Source organism: Mobula hypostoma, chromosome 15 (assembly GCF_963921235.1).
Source record: "Mobula hypostoma chromosome 15, sMobHyp1.1, whole genome shotgun sequence".
Taxonomy (NCBI): Eukaryota; Metazoa; Chordata; class Chondrichthyes; order Myliobatiformes; family Myliobatidae; genus Mobula; species Mobula hypostoma.
In genome coordinates, this window is record NC_086111.1 from 76849786 (window position 1) to 76867972 (window position 18187).

Below are 18187 nucleotides of genomic sequence, written 5' to 3' on the forward strand. Positions count from 1 at the left end.
TTTCCGATTAGTATTCTTTGGTTGCAGGTCAAAATCAACAGATAAATATATAGGTGCATGGTCACTTACATCTATTGTCCCAATTCCACAGGTGATTATTTTGTCTTTATCTTTTCCAAATGTTATGAAATAGTCTATTCTTGTAAATAAAGAATGGGGGGTCAGAATAATGAGCGTAATCTCTTCTGTCGGGGAAAAGGTCTCTCCATATCCTCAAAAAGTGTTTTAACTTTCTTATGTAAGGACTTTGTTTCATTGGTTTTTCTATTGGAAGAGTCTAACTTTGGTTGTAATTGTAAATTTAAGTCTCCCCGACATATCAAGAGACCTTCTGTTTCCGTTCCCATAATATTAGTAATTTTCTGGAAGAAACTAATATCACTTCCTGGGGGTGCGTATCTATTCAATTGAGTAACTGAATTTCCGTCTGTATTCCCCCTTACCAGAATATATCTGCCCTCCTTATCTCCCATTTCGAATACTTTTTCAAAATTTAGCTTACTTGAGATGAGAATAGCAACTCCTCTCCTATATCCTGATTTATATCAGGAGAAAAACAAATTAGTGAAGCCCATTTCCTTTAGTTTTCCATGCTCATTATCACTTAAGTGAGTTTCCTGTGAATACACTACATGGGCTTGTTCTTTCTTCATTTTTGATAGAATTTTACTGCGTTTGATTGGATTTAACAACCCATTGACATTAAAAGAAATGAATTTTACTTTGTCCTTAGCCATGTGTATTTATCTGTCAGTATAACACTAAAATTAGCAAAATAGAACTTAATCGATTTACTCCCTGAACAAATAAGAACCAAGAAACTCGAATGAAAAAAAAAGGTACCAAATGTGTGATTCCAAGGCTGAGGTCTCTAGTAGATGACCTTGGATTGAGCTAGAGGAAACGTCTAGTCATGGGGGATAGCCTCTCCTACCTGTGAGTTGAGGGTCCCTACTGCAGTACCCAAAAAAGTAAGTGAAAAAATCTATGTCCATTACACAGAAAAGACTTCCCTGTGTATTCCTCCCATGTATATATTCTCATTTAGATGGGGGAAAAGGAGTGAACGAATGAATAAAAAATAAAATAATTGAGTAATATAAAATCCACATTGCAATATGTACTTCTTGAGATAAGTATAGCTCCGTTTATTTTTGCTTCTGTTTAGCTTACCAACACTTTTGAAATTAGTCAGACCTTATGGCTCTTCTGGAGGGGGTGAGGGCTGTCTTCTGAGAACTCACAGTCTCTTCCTGATATTCTTCTCTCGCACTCCTCCTGTCCCCTGCTTTCTCGATTCTCTCACCATTTCCCAGGTGGAACGGGATAGCTGCTCAGCCAGGCTTTCCCTCGGTTTGATCACGCTGACAGGCAACCCTCTGTCCTTCATGTCTGCACTCGCCTCTTCCACTGCCTGATACAGCTCTGTCCCGTCTTCATAAAACACTCGTAGTTTAGCAGGGTACGGAGTCTGGAAGCTGATCTTTCTTTGCTCTAATACTCGCTTCTTTTCAAAATATTCCTTACGTTTCTGCAGGACCGCTGGGGGGTAGGGAGGATAATCTTGATCAGAATATATTAATTTCGCGTTTAAAAATACCTTCTTCTTTCCCCAGGCCTTGCGCAGAATCTCTGCTTTGGTTTTGTACCGAAGGAACCCGATTACTATTGACCGTGGCTTATTTTCCCTGTCTCCAGAATGTCTCGGGACGAGCGCGCAGTGTGCTCTCTCAAGTCAGGTGCCATGGTCGGGGGAAGCTCCAATGTGTCCCGTAGCAAGTTTTTACTATCTTCTTTGATATTAGTCGCCGGCTTCCACTCATAATTCATCTTTTCCCGCCAAATTACCTCCTTAGTTTCCTTCTGCAAGTTTTTAAAAGCTCCCAAATCATCTATCTCCCCACTAGCTCTGGCTTCCTTGCATGTCCTCTATTTTGATTTTACTTTGGCTCTGATTTCACTTGTCAGCCACAGTAGTGTCCTTCTTCCTTTTGAAAATTTCTTCTTATTTGGAATATACCTGTCTTGCACTTCCCTTATTTTTCGCAGAAACCCCAGCTATTGCTGTACTGTTGTCCTTCCTGCAAATGACCCTTTCCAGTCAACTTCGGCCAGTTCCCCTCTCATGCCATTGTAATTTCCTTTATTCCACTGAAATAACGACACGTTGGAATTTAGTTTCTCCTCCTAAAATTTCAAAGTGAACTCGATCATATTGTGATCACTGTTCCCTAAGGGTTCCTTAACCTTAAACTCTCTCATCACCTCCAGATCATTGCACAACACCCAATCCAGCACAGCCGATCCCCTTGTGGGCTCGACAACAAGCTGTTCTAAAAAGCCATCCCTTAGACATTCTACAAATTCTCTCTTTTGAGGTCCAGTAGTGGCTATCATGTTGAAATCTCCAATGATTATCATGACATTGCCCTTCTGACATGCCTTTTCTATCTCCTGCTGTAATTTGTAATCCACATCCTGGCTGCTGTTTGGAGGCCTGTATACAACTGCCATTAGGGTACTTTTACCCTTGCCATTTCTCAATTCAACCCATAGAGACTCTACAACTTCCGATCCTATGTCATTGCATTCAAATGATTTAATATAATTTCTTATACACAGGGCTACACCACCCGCTCTGCCCACTGACCTATCTTTCCGATACACCGTATATCCTTGGACGTACGGCTCTCAATGGCAGCCATCCTTTAGCCAAGGTTCAGAGATGGCCACAACGTCATACTTGCCAATCAGTAGCTGCGTGCATTCAAATGCAACACGTTCAGTTCAGTATTTACTGTTTTAACTGCACCACACCTCTATTGTCCTGTAACTCATCCCGCTGGCTGTGATTAAGCTTCATCTCCTGCCTGTCCTTTCTATCATCTCTGTTGCACGCTATCTCTGATTTATTTCTGTTTTCCCCTTCCTCAGTCCCATCACTCCGGATCCCATCCCCCTGTCAAATTAGTTTAAACCCTCCCTAACAGCTCTATTAAAGCTCCCTGCTAGGATTTTGGCCCGCTTTGGGTTCAGCTGTAATCCGTCCTTTTTGTACAGGTTGTACCCCTCCTGAAGATGCCCCAAAGATCCAGGAACTGGCAACCCTACCCCCTGCACCGGTTCCTCAGTCACGCCTGATCATGCTATTCTTGTGCTCGTTAGCTGTGGCACAGCCAGCAATCCTGAGATTACTACCCTGCAGGTCCTGCTTTTCAGTTTCTGACTTAAGTCCTGAATTCTGGCTCAGAACATAGATCAGTACAGCACAGTACAGGCCCTTCGGCCCACAATGTTGTGCCGACCCTCAAACCCTGCCTCCCATATAAGCCCCCAACTTAAATTCCTCCATGTACCTGTCTAGTAGTCTCTTAAACTTCACTAGTGTATCTGCCTCCACCACTGACTCAGGCAGTGCATTCCATGCACCAACCACTCTCTGAGTAAAAAACCTTCCTCTAATATCCCCCTTGAACTTCCCACCCCTTACCTTAAGGCCATGTCCTCTTGTATTGAGCAGTGGTGCCCTGGGGATTAATAATTTTCCCCTGGGATCCCTATTAAATCAATCCTCTCTCACTTTAAACCGGTGCCCTCTGTTTGTTGATTCCACAAAAGTGGGGAAAAGGACTGCGCACATTTCCTATTTCTGTACACTCATGGTTTGGAACACCTGCATAAGGTCAGCCTCAATCTCCTGCACTTCAAGGTGTGAAGTCCCAACCTGCCCAACCTCTCTCCAGAACTCAGTCCCTCGAGTACCGGCACCATTCTTGTAAATCTCCCCTGCACTCATTCCAGCTTGATATCCTCTCTCCTGTAGCAAAATGAACAGAACTGAACCCAATAATCCAGGCGCGGATACCCTAACAATACCCTAACTCCAATGCAACCTCACTCGCCTCTTCTTCAGGCCATGAGCCATGAGATATGAGACAGAGGCCACTCAGCCAATCGAGTCTGCTCCTGCTCCGTCATTCCTTCATGTCCAATTGGTTATCTCTCTCAACCCATTCTCCTGCCTTCCCCCCATAATCTTTGGACATCCATTTAAAATACACTCAATGACTTGGCCTCTACTCCATCTGTGGCAATGAATTCTAAAGATATACCACTCCCTGTTAAGCAGCCTCACGTACAGCACCTTAGAAACATAGAAACACAGAAAACCTGCAACAAAATGCAGGCCCTTCGGCCTACAAAGCTGTGCCGAACATGTCCTTACCATAGTCCTCTATTTTTCTGAGCTCCATGTACCTATTAAGACCCTACCGTTTCCGCTTCAACCACCACCGCTGGCAGCCCATTCCATGCACTCACTACTCTCTGCGTAAAAACCTTACCCATGATAACTCCTCTGTACCTACTTCCAAACACCTTAAAACTGTGCGCTCTCATGTTAGCCATTTCAGCTCTGGGAAAAAGCCTCTGACTATCCACATGATCAATGCCTCTCATCAACTTACACACCTCTATCAGGTCACCCCTCATCCTCTGTCACTCCAAGGAGAAAAGGCTGAGTTCACTCAACCTATTCTCATAAGGCATACTCCCCAATCCAGGCAACATTCTTGTATATCTCCTCTGCACCCTTTCTATGATTTCCACGTCCTTCCTGTAGGGAGGCGGCCAGAATTTAGCAAATCATTCCAAGTGGGGTCGGACCAGGAACCTATAGAGCTGCAACATTACCTCTCGGCTCTTAAAATCAATCCCACAGAAGGTCAATGCACCGTATACCTTCTTAACCACAGAGTCAACTTGCGTAGCAGCTTTGAGTGTCCTATGGACTCGCAACCCAAGATCCCTCTGATCCTCCACACTGCCAAGGATCTTACCATTAATACTATATTCTGCCATCATATTTGACCTAACAAAATGAACCACCTCACACTTATCTGGGCTGAACTTCATTTGCCACATCTCAGCCCAGTTTTGCATCCTATCAATCTCCCGCTGTAACCTCTGACAGCCCTCCACACTATCCACAACACCCCCAACCTTTGTGTCATCAGCAAATTTACTAACCCATCCCTCCACTTCCTCATCGAGGTCATTTATAAAAATCACGAAGAGTAGGGGTCCCAGAACAGATCCCTGAGGCACACCACTGGTCACCGACCTCCATGTAGAATATGACCCATCTATAGCCACTCTTTTCTTTCTGTGGGCAAGCCAGTTCTGGATCCACACAGCAATGTTCCCTTGGATCCCATGCCTCCTTACTTTCTCAATAAACCTCGCATGGGGTACCTTGTTAAAGATCATCTGAAAATCCAAGCAAACAACATCCACTGTCTCTGCTTTATCCATCCAGCCTGTTACTTCCACAAAGTATTCCAAGTGATTTGTCAGACACGATTTCCTCTAAAGGAATTCTGCTGACTTTGGCCTACTTCATCATGCGTCTCCAATTACAGTCCCCAAAAAACACACTCTAACCTCTTCCAGACCACTGAGATCAGGGTAACTGTCCAATAATTTCCTTTCTTCTGCCTCCCTCTCTTCTGAAAGAGTGGGGTGACATTTGCGAATTTCCAGTCCGCCAGAACCGTTCCAGAATCGAGTGATTGGTGATAGATCATTACTCATTACTTTAAGGGAAAACTCTGGGGGAACTTCTTCATTCAGAGGCGGGGAGAGTGTGCAACCAGCTGCAAGAGCCAGTGGCAGGGACAATTTCAACCTTTAAGAGAGATTCACTTTGGTCTATGGATGAGAAGGATTTGGACAGCAATGGTCCAGTTGGAACTCAGCAGATTAATTCTTTGGTATGGACTTGATTGGCCGAATGGCATTTTCCTGTGTTGTGGTGTTCTATGTAATGCCTTCAGAATCTCTTCAGCTATCTCTTTCTGAACCCTGTGGTGTTCACCTTCTGGTCCAGGAGTCTTATCTACCTTCAGGCCTTTCAGCTTCCAAAACACCTTCTCTCCTTGGTAAAGGCATGTATCCTCACTTCTGCCCCAGATACTCCGGAATGTTTGGGATTTATGTAATAAATTCAATGACACAATTGTAGTGGGTGACTTCAATCTGCAGGAGAATTGGGAAAGTCAGATTTGTGTCAGATCGCAAGAGAGGGAATGTATTGAATGCTTACAAAATGGCTTTTTAGAGCAGCTGATGGTTGAGCCTACTCGGGGAACTGCTATCTTAGATTGGGTGTAGTGTAATAACCCAGATCTTATCAGGGAGGTAAATGTAAAGGAACCATTAGAAGGTAGTGATCATGATATGATTGAATTCCTACTGCAATTTGAGAGGGAGAAGCATAGGTCACATGCGTAGTATCGCAATGGAATAAAGGGAATTACAGAGGTATGAGAGAGGTGATTTCCCAGGTGGATTGGAGAAGGATACTGGTGGGGATGACATCATAGCAGAAATGGCTGACGTTTCTGGGAATAGTTCATAATGTACAGGATAGATATGTTCCGCAGAAGAAGTTCTCAAACAGTGGGGTTAGGCTACCGTGGCTGATAAAGGATGTTAAGAACTGTAAAAAAGCCAAGGAAAGGTCATATAAGGTAGCAAAAGTGAGGAGGGAGTTAGATAATTGGGTAGTTTTTAAAATCCAACAACAGACAACTAAAAAAAAACGCTATAAGGTGAAATCTGAACTATGAGGGCAAACTAGACAATAATATAAGCCAGTTATAAAAAACGTGTAAGGGAGGAGAGAGTTGATTCTGGATCACTGGAAAATGATGCTCATGAGGTAGAATGAGGAAGAGATGGTTGATGAACTTGACAGGTACTTTGCATCCATCTTCTCTGTGGAAGACACTAGCAGTGTGCCAGAGATCTGTGAGTGTCAGGGAGCAGGAGTGAGTGCCATTGCTATTACAAAGGAAAACGTGCTAGTCAAACTCAGGTTCTTAAAGTGGATAAGTCACCTGGAACAGATGGACTACATCCCAGAGTCCTGAGAGAGGTTGCTGAAGAGATAAAAGATGCATTGGTCATGACCTGTCAAGAATCACTTGATTCTGGCATGGTCCCAGAGGACGGGAAGATTGCAAATGTCAATCCACTCTTTGAGAAGGGAGGAAGGCAAAAGAATGCAAATTATAGTCCAGTTAGCCTAACTTCAGCGGCTGGGAAAGTGTTGGAGTCTATTATAACAGATGAGGTGTTGGGGTACTAGGAGACTAATGATAAAATAAGTCAAAGCCAGCATAGCTTCTGTACAGGGAAATCTTGCCTGAGAAATCTGTTAGAGTTCTTCACGGAAGTACTAAGACAAACGAGAGGCGGTGGTTATCATTTACTTGGATTTTCAGAAGGTGTCACACATGAGACTGCTTAACAGGATAAAAATCAGAAGAAATACTGGCATAGTTAGAGGAATGGCTGACAGCCAAGAGGCAGCGAGTGAGAATAAAAGGAACCTTTTCTGGTTGGCTAGCAGTGACTAGTGGTCTTCAGGGGTGAGTATTCGGTCCACTACTTTTCACATTGTTGGTCAATGATTTGGATAATGGAATTGATGGCTTTATGGAAAGGTTTGCGGATGATACAAAGACAGGTGGAGGCGTTGGTAGTGCTGAGGAAGCAATGCGATTGCAGCAGGACACAGACAAATTTGAAGAGTGGGCAAAAAAGTGGCAGATGGAATACAATACTGGGAAATATACGATAATGCATTTTGGCAAAAGGAACAACAGTGAGCTATTATCTGATTGGAGAGAAGGTTCAAAGAACAGAAGTACATTAGGAAATATGAGTCCTCGGGCAAGACTCCCAGAAGGTTAATTTCTAGGTTGAGCCTGTGTTAAAGAAGGGAAATGCAATGCTGTCATTTATTGAAAGTGAAGTAGAATATATAAGCAAGGAGATAATGCTGGTACTTTATAAGACACTATTTAAGCCACACTTAAGAGTATTTGGGATCCATATCTCAGAAACTGTGTGTTGTCATTGGAGAGAGTCCAGAGGATGTTCAAGAAGATGGTTCCGGGAATGAAGGGGTTAAGCTATGAGGAGTGTTTGCCAGCCTTGGGTCTGTACTCCTGCACTGACCTATGTTTAATAAATGTGGGTGGTGGGGGGTAAATCTCACTGAAACCCACTGAATGTGGAAAGGTCTAGATAGTGTGGATGAGGAGAGGACTTTTCGTATAGTGGGGGTAGCCATAACAGAGGGCACAGCCTCAACACTGAGGAGCGACCTTTTAGAGTAGTTAAGGAGGATTTTATTTAGTCAGAGAGCAGTAAATCTGTGAAATTCTCTGGCGATGGAGGCCAAGTCTGTGGGTACATTTAAGGCAGAAGCTAATCGTTTGCTGATCAGTCAGGGCATTACAGGATATGCCAAGGAGGCAGGTGCATGGGGTTGAGTGACAACCGGGATCAGACATGATAGAACAGCGGAGCAGACTCGATGGGCTGAATGGCCTAATTCTGCTCCTATGTCTTATGGTCTTATACTGCTGGTGTCTTACACAGTGAACATTGACACAAAATACTTATTACGTTCGCCCGCTGTTTCTTTGCTCCATTGCTAACTTGTCAGCATCATCTTCCAGCGGTACAATAACAACTCTTGTCTCTTTTTTACTCTTTATATATCTGGACAACTTTTGATACTTGGTGTTATTGACCTTAAGTTTTCATCTTGTCTCTCCTGTGTTTTCTTGAGCTGTCTCCTGCTTTCCAATCCTCTAACTTCCTAGTAATTTTTGCTCTATGTCCTCTCTTTGATTTTTCTTATCAGCCACGGTTTTGTCACCATACCTTTAGAATACTACTTCCTCTTTGTAACGTATATGCCCTGTGCCTTCCGAATTGCTTCCAGAAATTCCAGCCATTGCTGCTCTGTTTTCATCCCTGCCCGTTTTCTTCTCAAATCAATTTTGACCAATTTTTCTCTCATGCCTCTCTAATTCTCTTTTTTCCACATCTGACTTTAGCTTCTCCTTCTCTAATGTCAGGGTGAATTTGATCATATTAAGATCATTTGCCCCTAAGGGTTCTTTGAACTTAAGTGACCTAATTAATTCCGGATCATTACAACACCCAATCCAGAATAGCTGATCCCCAAGTGGGCTCAATCACAAGCTGCTCTAAAAATCATCTTGAAGGCATTCTGGGAATTCCTCCTCTTGACACCAACACCATCCTAACCTCCCATTTTAATTTGTGGACCACATACTTACTACTGTTTGGGGGTCTCTATACAATTCCCAACAAGGATTTATTTTACATTTGCTGTTTCTTAATTCTACCCACAGATTGTACACGTTCCAACCCTATGCCACCTCTTTCTAATGATTTTATTTAAGATTTTACCAACAGAGCCACACAAACCCACTACCAGCTTGTTCTTGGCTTAGTCTTTCAGAAACATAAATATCTGGGAAACAAGAGGACCTGCAGGTGCTAGAAATCTGGAGAACTGCACACAAAGTGCTGGAGGAGCTCAGCATGTCAGGCAGCATCTATGGATGAGAATCAACATTTCGGGCAAGACCCTTCATCGGGATTCTTGATACCTAAGTATCTGGAATACCAACAAGCAAAGAAAACAGAAAGTAGTGCGAAATAGGGAAAACTTTTGACAAAATTTAGTTAAAAAACCTGCCAAACAGAGCTCAATATTTAACAAATACAACAAAGGCAATAAACTCTGGCATCAATACAGACATTGACTTTTCTAATGAAAATATCTTTGTCCCATTTCAATCAGTAAAATTTACAAAGATAAACAAGAACATTAGAAAACTTTAGAAAAGACTATTTACACTCATAGATTAACACTACCTTGGACAGAAGGTGGAAGAGAAATAACACGTGAAAAAAAATCAGACAACAGTAATCCTGATAAGAAATACAGACCAGAAAACTTAAATGAGAGGCCAACTCAGAAAAATGAATCATCACTATGGAAGAAAACATTAACCAGTGGAATGAGTATGACCCTCCATGGGAGACATCCCAATGATCTGAGCAGACGAGATGGTGACAAGGAAGCATTGAGCACCTGACTGAGAGTTGGAGACCTCTTCGCAGAAACATAGGGGTTCCTTGCAGAAATACAGGACAAGGTGGTTAACAAAAAGAAAAAAAAAATCAACAATGTACACAATACAAACAAACCAGGCAATAAATGCAGAAAATGCCAAGAGAAACCAGACACAATCCAACACATTCCAGGATCCTGCAGCAGATTAACTCAATTTGATTACTTATGCAGGTACAATAAAGTGGCAAATATCATTCACCAAAATCTTGCTTTAAAAGACAAACTCAGCCGGTCTGAGTTGACTCTCTACTGTACACTAGTTGTGTTATAAATTCACTAAGTACTGGACAGAGTTTAAAATAGAACTGATTTATTTGTCTCAGATCCAGAATATTAAACACCAGTCCCATTAAAGGTGAATATGCAGCAGAAGAAACTCCTCCCATGCCCAGTGACCAGGGTGCAGAACTGGGTGTGGTGAGCAGCAGCAATAATTGCAGAGTTCAGCACCGACAGTCACTCTCGAAATTGCATTCAGCACGGTGATGGAGAAATATCCAGCATGCAGCTTATTGAAACTTTCTCCCCAGTGTGAACCTGGTAGTGTGTCACAAGTGTAAAATGCTGTAAGGATTCACTGCTAATGTAATGGCCTCTCTGCAATGTTTCACTGCCAAAGTAATGGTTTCTCTGTAGCAGCAATGTCTAGGTTACGACTAGAGATAACAGGGTTTTGGACTGCGGGGCTATCCAATGACAGAAATATTTTTTCTTGTGTGTCTGGAAGAGAGATTTTGTTGTTCTTTAGCTGGGCAGAGATGAGAAGACGTGAATGGAGACAGTGGGCCATTTTTCTTTTTCTTTTCTTTACTAACCATATAGTCAAAGTAAGAATTATAAATCTTAATTGTTTAATCACATATTGTGTACCATTTGTTATTTTGGGGTACTGATTTGTAACAGGGGACACATCACGCATCCACCCAAATGAGATATCTTAAGTTTGGCCGGGCTGGGGGGCTATCACCCCCTATATTAAGCTGCCAGCCAAAGCCAGAGTTACATAAGGTTAGATGACTGAGTGAATCGCTTCCCACATTCACAGCAGGTGAACAGCTTCTCCCCAGTGTGAACTTAATGATGCACATTTGGTTGATTTGACTGAGAGAATCTCTTCCCAAAATCTGAGCAGGTGAATGGCCTCTACCTTGAGTGAACTGACTGGTGTGTCAGTAGGCGAGATGACAGAGTGAATCCCTTCCCACACACTGAGCAGGTGAACGGCCTCTCCCCAGTGTGAACTCGCTGATGTACCTTCAGTTGGGATGAGCAAGTGAATCCCTTCCCACAGACTGAGCAGGTAAATGGCCTCTCCCCAGTGTGAACTGACTGGTGTACCAGTAGGTCAGATGACCGAGTGAATCCTTTCCCACATTCTGAGCAGGTGAATGGCCGCTCCCCAGTGTGAACTGACCGGTGTGCTTGTAGGTGGGATGACTGAGTGAATCCCTTCCCGCAGTCTGAGCAGGTGAACGGCCTCTCTCCGGTGTGAACTCGCTGATGTATCTTCAGTTTAGATGAGCAAGTGAATCCCTTCCCACAGTCTGAGCAGGTGAAAGGCCTCTCCCCAGTGTGAAATCGCTGATGTACCTTCAGTTGGGATGAGCAAGTGAATCCCTTCCCACAGTCTGAGCAGGTGAATGGCCGCTCCCCAGTGTGAACTGACCGGTGTGCTTGTAGGTCAGATGACCGAGTGAATCTCTTCCCGCAGTCAGAGCAGGTGAATGGCCGCTCCCCAGTATGAACTGACCGGTGTGCTTGTAGGTGGGATGACTGAGTGAATCCCTTCCCACAGTCTGAGCAGGTGAACGGCCTCTCCCCAGTGTGAACTCGCTGATGTACCTTCAGTTGGGATGAGCAAGTGAAACCCTTCCCACAGACTGAGCAGGTGAATTGCCTTTCCCCACTGTGAACTGACTTGTGAACCAGCAGGTCGGATGACCGAGTGAATCCCTTCCCGCAGTCTGAGCAGGTAAACGGCCGCTCCCCAGTGTGAACTGATCGGTGTGCTTGTAGGTGGGATGACTGAGTGAATCCCTTCCCGCAGTCTGAGCAGATGAACGGCCTCTCTCCAGTGTGAACTCGCTGATGTACCTTCAGTTGGGATGAGCAAGTGAATCCCTTCCCACACACTGAGCAGGTGAATGGCCTCTCCCCAGTGTGAACTGACTGATGTACCAGTAGGTGGGATGACCAAGTGAATCCTTTCCCACAGACTGAGCAGGTGAATGGCCTCTCTCCAGTGTGAACTTGCTGATGTACCTTCAGTTGGGATGAGCAAGTGAATCCCTTCCCACAGTCCGAGCAGGTGAACGGCCTCTCCCCAGTGTGAACTCGCTGATGTACCTTCAATTGGGATGACCAAGTGAATCCCTTCCCACAGTCTGAGCAGGTGAACGGCCTCTCTCCAGTGTGAACTCGCTGGTGAGCCATTAAGGTGGAAGACCGAGTGAATCCCTTCCCACAGTCCGAGCAGGTGAACGGCCGCTCCCCAGTGTGAACTGACTGTTGTCTCAGTAGGTGAGATGACTTAGTGAATCCCTTCCCACAGTCCGAGCAGGAGAACGGCTTCTCCCCGGTGTGAACTTGCTGGTGAGCCATTAGGCCAGATGACAGAGTGAATCCTTCCCCACAAATTCAGCAGATGACCAGCCTCTGCCCAGTGTGAACGGACTGGTGTGTCCACATGTGGGACCGACTGAATCCCTTCTTACCCACAGAACAGATGAATGGCCTTGCCCAGTGTGAACTTATTGATGTACCTTCAGTTGAGAAGACTGACTGAATCTGTTCCCACAGTCTGAGCAGATGAATGGGTTTCCCACTGTGTGAAATGACAGGCGTGTCAATCGGTCAGATGAGCTAGTGAATCCCTCCCCACAGTCCGAGCAGGAAGGATGATCGAGCGAATCTCTTGCTCCACTTCTTAAATATCTGGACAGAGACAGCTGGTGTGTTGTGTTCGAGATTCCCGTAGACAAATTCCTTGTCATTTTTAACCTGCAAAAAGATTTACAAAATCCATCAGTGGATGTAAGACAACATTTTACACAAGATCACTTGATTTGTCAAGGTGTGATCTAGCATCACACTGTTACAGTGAGGTTCAACCCAAGTTGGAGAGAGAAATCATCTTCTAACTGGGCACAGTGCTGGTATCTGGAATGACCATCAAATTCTCTGATGCTCTTCCTGTCTCTATAAGAATGGGGCATTTCTGCCATCTCCAATCTGTGACCTGGCTCAGTCTGACTCTCTGCATTGGTATTATTCCCTGTTCCCACTGAGCTGCATGGGTTCCTGGCTCCACAGTAACTGAAACACTCTCACACAAATAGCCGGCAGTGCATTCCACGCACCCACCACTCTCTGTGTAAAAAACTTACCCCTGACATCCCCTCGGTATCTATTTCCAAGCATCCTAACACTATGGCCCCTAGTATTAGCCATTTCAGCCCAGGGGAAAAACTTCTGGCTATCCACATGATCAATGCCCCTCATCATCTTATACATCTAAAAAAGGATCCACACATAAACAAGGAAATTATACATTGCTTTGAGGATTTGTTAGAAGTCTACTAAATTATGAGGGTATAAATAGGGTAAATGCAAGCAGTTTTTTCCACTGAGGTTGAAAAAAGAGGTCTGGATCCTATCCGTGGTCCAGACCTCTCTTATTCCATATTTACTTTGAATCTCATGGCATTATGATCACTAATTTCTGTCACCAGCCCTGGATCATTTCCTAACAGCTTACTGCAAAATTCTACGTCAGGAATTCTACGTACTGATTAAGGGTACATTTGACAAACTCTACTCCATCTAGTCCTTTTACAGTTTGGGAGTCCCAGTCAATATATGGAAAGTAAAAATCACTTACTGAATCAACCTTTGTTTCTTGGCATGGTCTGCAATCTCTCTACAAATTTGTTTCTCTAAATCCATCAGACTGTTAGGTGCAACCAAGTCCCAATAATGGCTACAATATCATAATTCCCTGTCCTGAGCTCATCTGGGTTTCCTATGATACTTCTTGCATTGTGATATGCACAGTTGAGCACATTCATTGCACCATGCTCAGCCATTTGATTGCTGACTCTGTCTGAGGTCCGAATAACATCTGACTGGTGTCAAGAAAACAACCTCTCCGCCATTGTCACAAAAACAAAGGAGCTGGTTGTGGACTACAGGAGGAATGGAGACAGGCTAACCCCAATTGACATCAATAGATCTGGGGTTGAGAGGGTGAACAGCTTTAAGTTCCTCGGCATAAACATCACCAAAGATCTCACATGGTCTGTACATACAAGCTGTGTTGTGAAAAGAGCACAGCAGCACCTCTTTCACCTCAGACAGTTGAAGAAGTTTGGGATGGGGCCCCAAATCCTAAGAACTTTCTACAGGGGCACAATTGAGAGCATCCTGACTGGCTGCATCACTGCCTGGTATGGGAACTATACTTCCGTTAATCACAGGACCCTGCAGAGAGTGGTGCGGACAGCCCAGCACATCTGTAGTGTGAACTTCCCACTATTCCAGACATTTACAGAGACAGGTGTGAAAAAAGGGCCCAAAGGATATCGGGGACCTGATCACCAGAACCACAAACTGTTCCTGCTGCTACCGTCCAGGAAACGGTACCACAGCAAAAGGACCAACAGGGACCAGGACATCACCTTCTACCAGGCCATCAGACTGATTAATTCATGCTGATACAATTGTACTACTATGTTATATTGACTGTCCTATGTACAAACTATCTATTATAAATTACTATAAATTTCACATTGCGCATTTAGACAGAGACGTAATGTAAAGATTTCTACTCCTCATGAATATGAAGAATGTATGTAATAAACTAAATTCAATTCAACTGAGTTCACCCTCTCAACTATCTTTTCTGTCATTCTGGCTCCCATTCTCCCTGCAATTTATTTTAACCACATCACCCCCTCCGCCCACACTAGCACTAGCAAGCCTTACCACTAGGATATTAGTCCCCTCTTGTTCTGTTCCCCTAACGAATCCCCCGTCACCCCTTTGACTTTCCTCTGCCAGGTAATCCCCCCCCAGCAGTTTCTAAAGTGGTCCACCTGTTGTTGTGTGGGATGGCCACAAGAGTACACTGTGATGGCTATTTAACCTCATTCCCCTTCCTGACTCTCTCCCAGTTTCCTGTGTCCTGCACCTTGAATGTAACTCACCTCTCCTCATATCATATCTATCACCCCCTCCAACTCCTGGATGATCCGGAATTCATCCATTTCAAGCTCCAAATCCTTAAATTGCACGGTTACAAGCTGCATCTGGATGCACATCTTGTAGGTGAGGGCATCAGGGTCACTGGAGGTCTCCCCACCTTCCCACCAATGTCCCCTCTAATTTGTAATGACCAGTGTGCACATAAAGCTTATATTGTGCATTTTTTTACCCAGTGACAACCCAGTGTAGCGGGTAGTGAAAGATTTATTCGCCAGAGCTTTTGCACACCGTGCATATGTGATTTGTTTGCTAAATGACGCTTAAAAAAGTCAGATTTCCAAAAATAACTCCACTTCCTCCCACTTGCAAATTCTCCAGCAACTTTTGCATCGCCACAATACACACAGCTAACACCAGTTTTTGTATCGTACATAAACATTTCCCCTCAACCCTCCCCCAAGTGACTACCGGTGGTGAACTCATTGATGGCAATGCCAATGAATATAAAGGGAACGGCAGTCGTCTGTCTCATTGGAGTCTGGCACATTTGTGATGTGAAAGCTACTTGTTGCCCGGGCAAAGGTGTTTGATATCGTTTTCCTCCCAGAGAGAATGAGTCAAAACATGTCCTCACGGGTAGAAAAATCCAGAACAAGAGGAGGTAGAACAAGCAACACACACAAATTGCTGGATTTTCAACATCTGCAGATGCGATGGGAGGAAGAACAAAGGTGATTTTCTCAACCGCTGATTGAAAGATTTTGCTGTCCTGTTCCGAGTTCCTAATCCTTGCATTTAGACAGCTGGAGCTCAGCTCTGTCTGACAGATCCATCGGTTCCCATTCCCTCGTCAGCCGGAAGCTCCCCGGGGCCCGTGTACGGAACGTGGGGCTGAGAGAGAGGGAAGAGAGCAGGACAGTCCCGGGATTGAGGGCCACGGATTCTGCAGCCACAGAAATTGTCCCTCAGTCGGTGTTGAAAACATCCACCCAGACACCTTCTCCTACCTGCAATGATCCTGTCCAGGCCTTTTATGTACTGCGCGCATGCGCGATTCTCGGGAACGTCAACAACCCTGACGCCTGCGCATTTGATCGGTGCTTCGGTGACGGCGAAATTTGTAACGCAGCGCTTTATGGGTAATCACGGTGCCATTAAAGGCTTCTGCCAGCCCCGGTTCCATGTCCATACATCAGTTTTTTTGTATAGGAAACTCAGCAGCTCTTTTAATGCAGAAAGCGGCTCCCATAAACAATATACTCAATATCAACAGGGATTCCGTGTATCTAATGCCAAAGTACAATCCCCTTACAAATGCAGATATAAAACACAAGAGATTCTGCAGTTGCAGGAAACACAGAGAAGCACACACGCAAAATGCTGGACTAACTCTGAAGTGTCGGCAGCAACTAAGCAGAGGAGTACACAGTCTAAACCTTCTGAAGGAGCTCGGTCTGAACGTTGTCTATTTATTCCTCTCCACATTGGCTGCCCGACCTGCTGATTTCCTCCAGTATTTTGCAGAAATTAACTACATTTTTTTTTCAATCAACCAGTCCCCAAATGTTTCTGACTTTTCATTTGTAGCCACATCATCCTGCTCTGATTCCCCCTCCTCCTCGTAAACTCTAGACCCCATCTCTTTCTGGAGCCCCAAAGCCCTGACTCAGGCTGCCAACTCTTTGGTTTCTGACTCTGCTCCATCGAAGATTCACTCTCTAGTCTGCTGTCAGATCTTGGAGGCGCATTGCAGCAACCCAGCTGTCTGAGGCACAGTCTTTTGAAATGAGTGAAAATGATCCAAAACGTTGAAAAGAGCAGAGAAGAAGGAGTTTAACCACCATAGTCCAGAGCCCTGAAGAACGTCAAAACCACAGTGAGCTCATTGTCTTATTCAGCCTGGAGAAAACCATGCAGGGAATTCATGCAGGTGTATAGGATGATGAGAGGCATTGGTTGTGGAATAGCCAGAGGCTTTTTCCCCAGGGCTGAAATGGCTAACACTAGGGGGCATAGTGTTAGGGTGTTTGTAAGTAGTTGCAAGAGAGATGTCAGAGGTAATGATTTTCCATCAAGAGCAGTGAGTGCATGGAATGCAATGCCAGTGATGGTGGTGGAGGAGGATGCAAGAAAGTCTTTTAAGAGCTTAGATAGCTACTTGGGGCTTAGAAAAATAGAGGGCTATCTGTGAGGGTAATTCTAGGCAGTTTCCAGAATAGGTTATGTGGTTGGCACAACATTGTGGGCCGAACAGCCTGTAATGTGCTGCAGATATCTATGATTCTATGAAATTCAAGGGAAATCTCTTCTCCCATGGAGTGGTGACTAGTTGCAACCTGTCATCACAGGGAGGGTGAGAGAGGAATGGCAGAGATGGATTTTAAAATACTGATATGGAACAGAAACATGGGCAGGGACCAGATGGACTGAGTGGGCTCTCTAGAGTACACCGTGAGTTTGGTAGAGACAGTAAGTACCTGCGACACGAGGTTTGATACAGAACTGATTTATCTTTCACAGATCCACGATGTTAATCACCGGTCTAGTTTAAGGCTAGCATCAGCAGAGCAGCCTCCTCCGATGCTCAGTGACCAGGGTTCAGTCCTGGGTGGGATGAGCAGCCGCAAGAACTGCAGATTTTGACAGTAACGGTCCCTCATGAACCTGCAGCTGCCTTCAGTCACCGTGATGGTTAAACATTTGACACAGAGCTGATTTGAACTTCCTCCCTGATGTGAAAGTCGCTGGTTTTGCAGCAGCTGGGATGATTGAGTAAATCTGTTTGCTCACTCCGGACAGAAATGTAGCCTCTATTTATTGTGAACTCACCGGGCATCACAAGGTGGGTTAACTGAATGAGTCTCTTCGCGCACACGGAGCAGGTGAACGGCCGCTTCCCAGAGCGAAGCTGTTGGTGTATCTGTGATGGCCGACTGAATCCCCTCCAAAATGAGAGAC

At 44.6% G+C, this 18187-nt stretch overlaps 1 protein-coding gene across 1 annotated transcript; it reads right to left on the reverse strand.

Moving 5' to 3' along the window:
- Positions 1-9462: 9462 nt before the first annotated feature.
- Positions 9463-16329, reverse strand: LOC134357010 (zinc finger protein 229-like). The gene is made up of 2 exons (XM_063068314.1): positions 16237-16329; positions 9463-13027 (listed from the first exon to the last, which is right to left on the reverse strand). The coding sequence occupies exon 2, from the start codon at positions 12626-12628 to the stop codon at positions 11171-11173; it is 1458 nt and encodes a 485-aa protein (XP_062924384.1). The 5' UTR covers positions 12629-13027; positions 16237-16329; the 3' UTR covers positions 9463-11170.
- Between the last annotated feature and the right edge of the window lie 1858 nt (positions 16330-18187).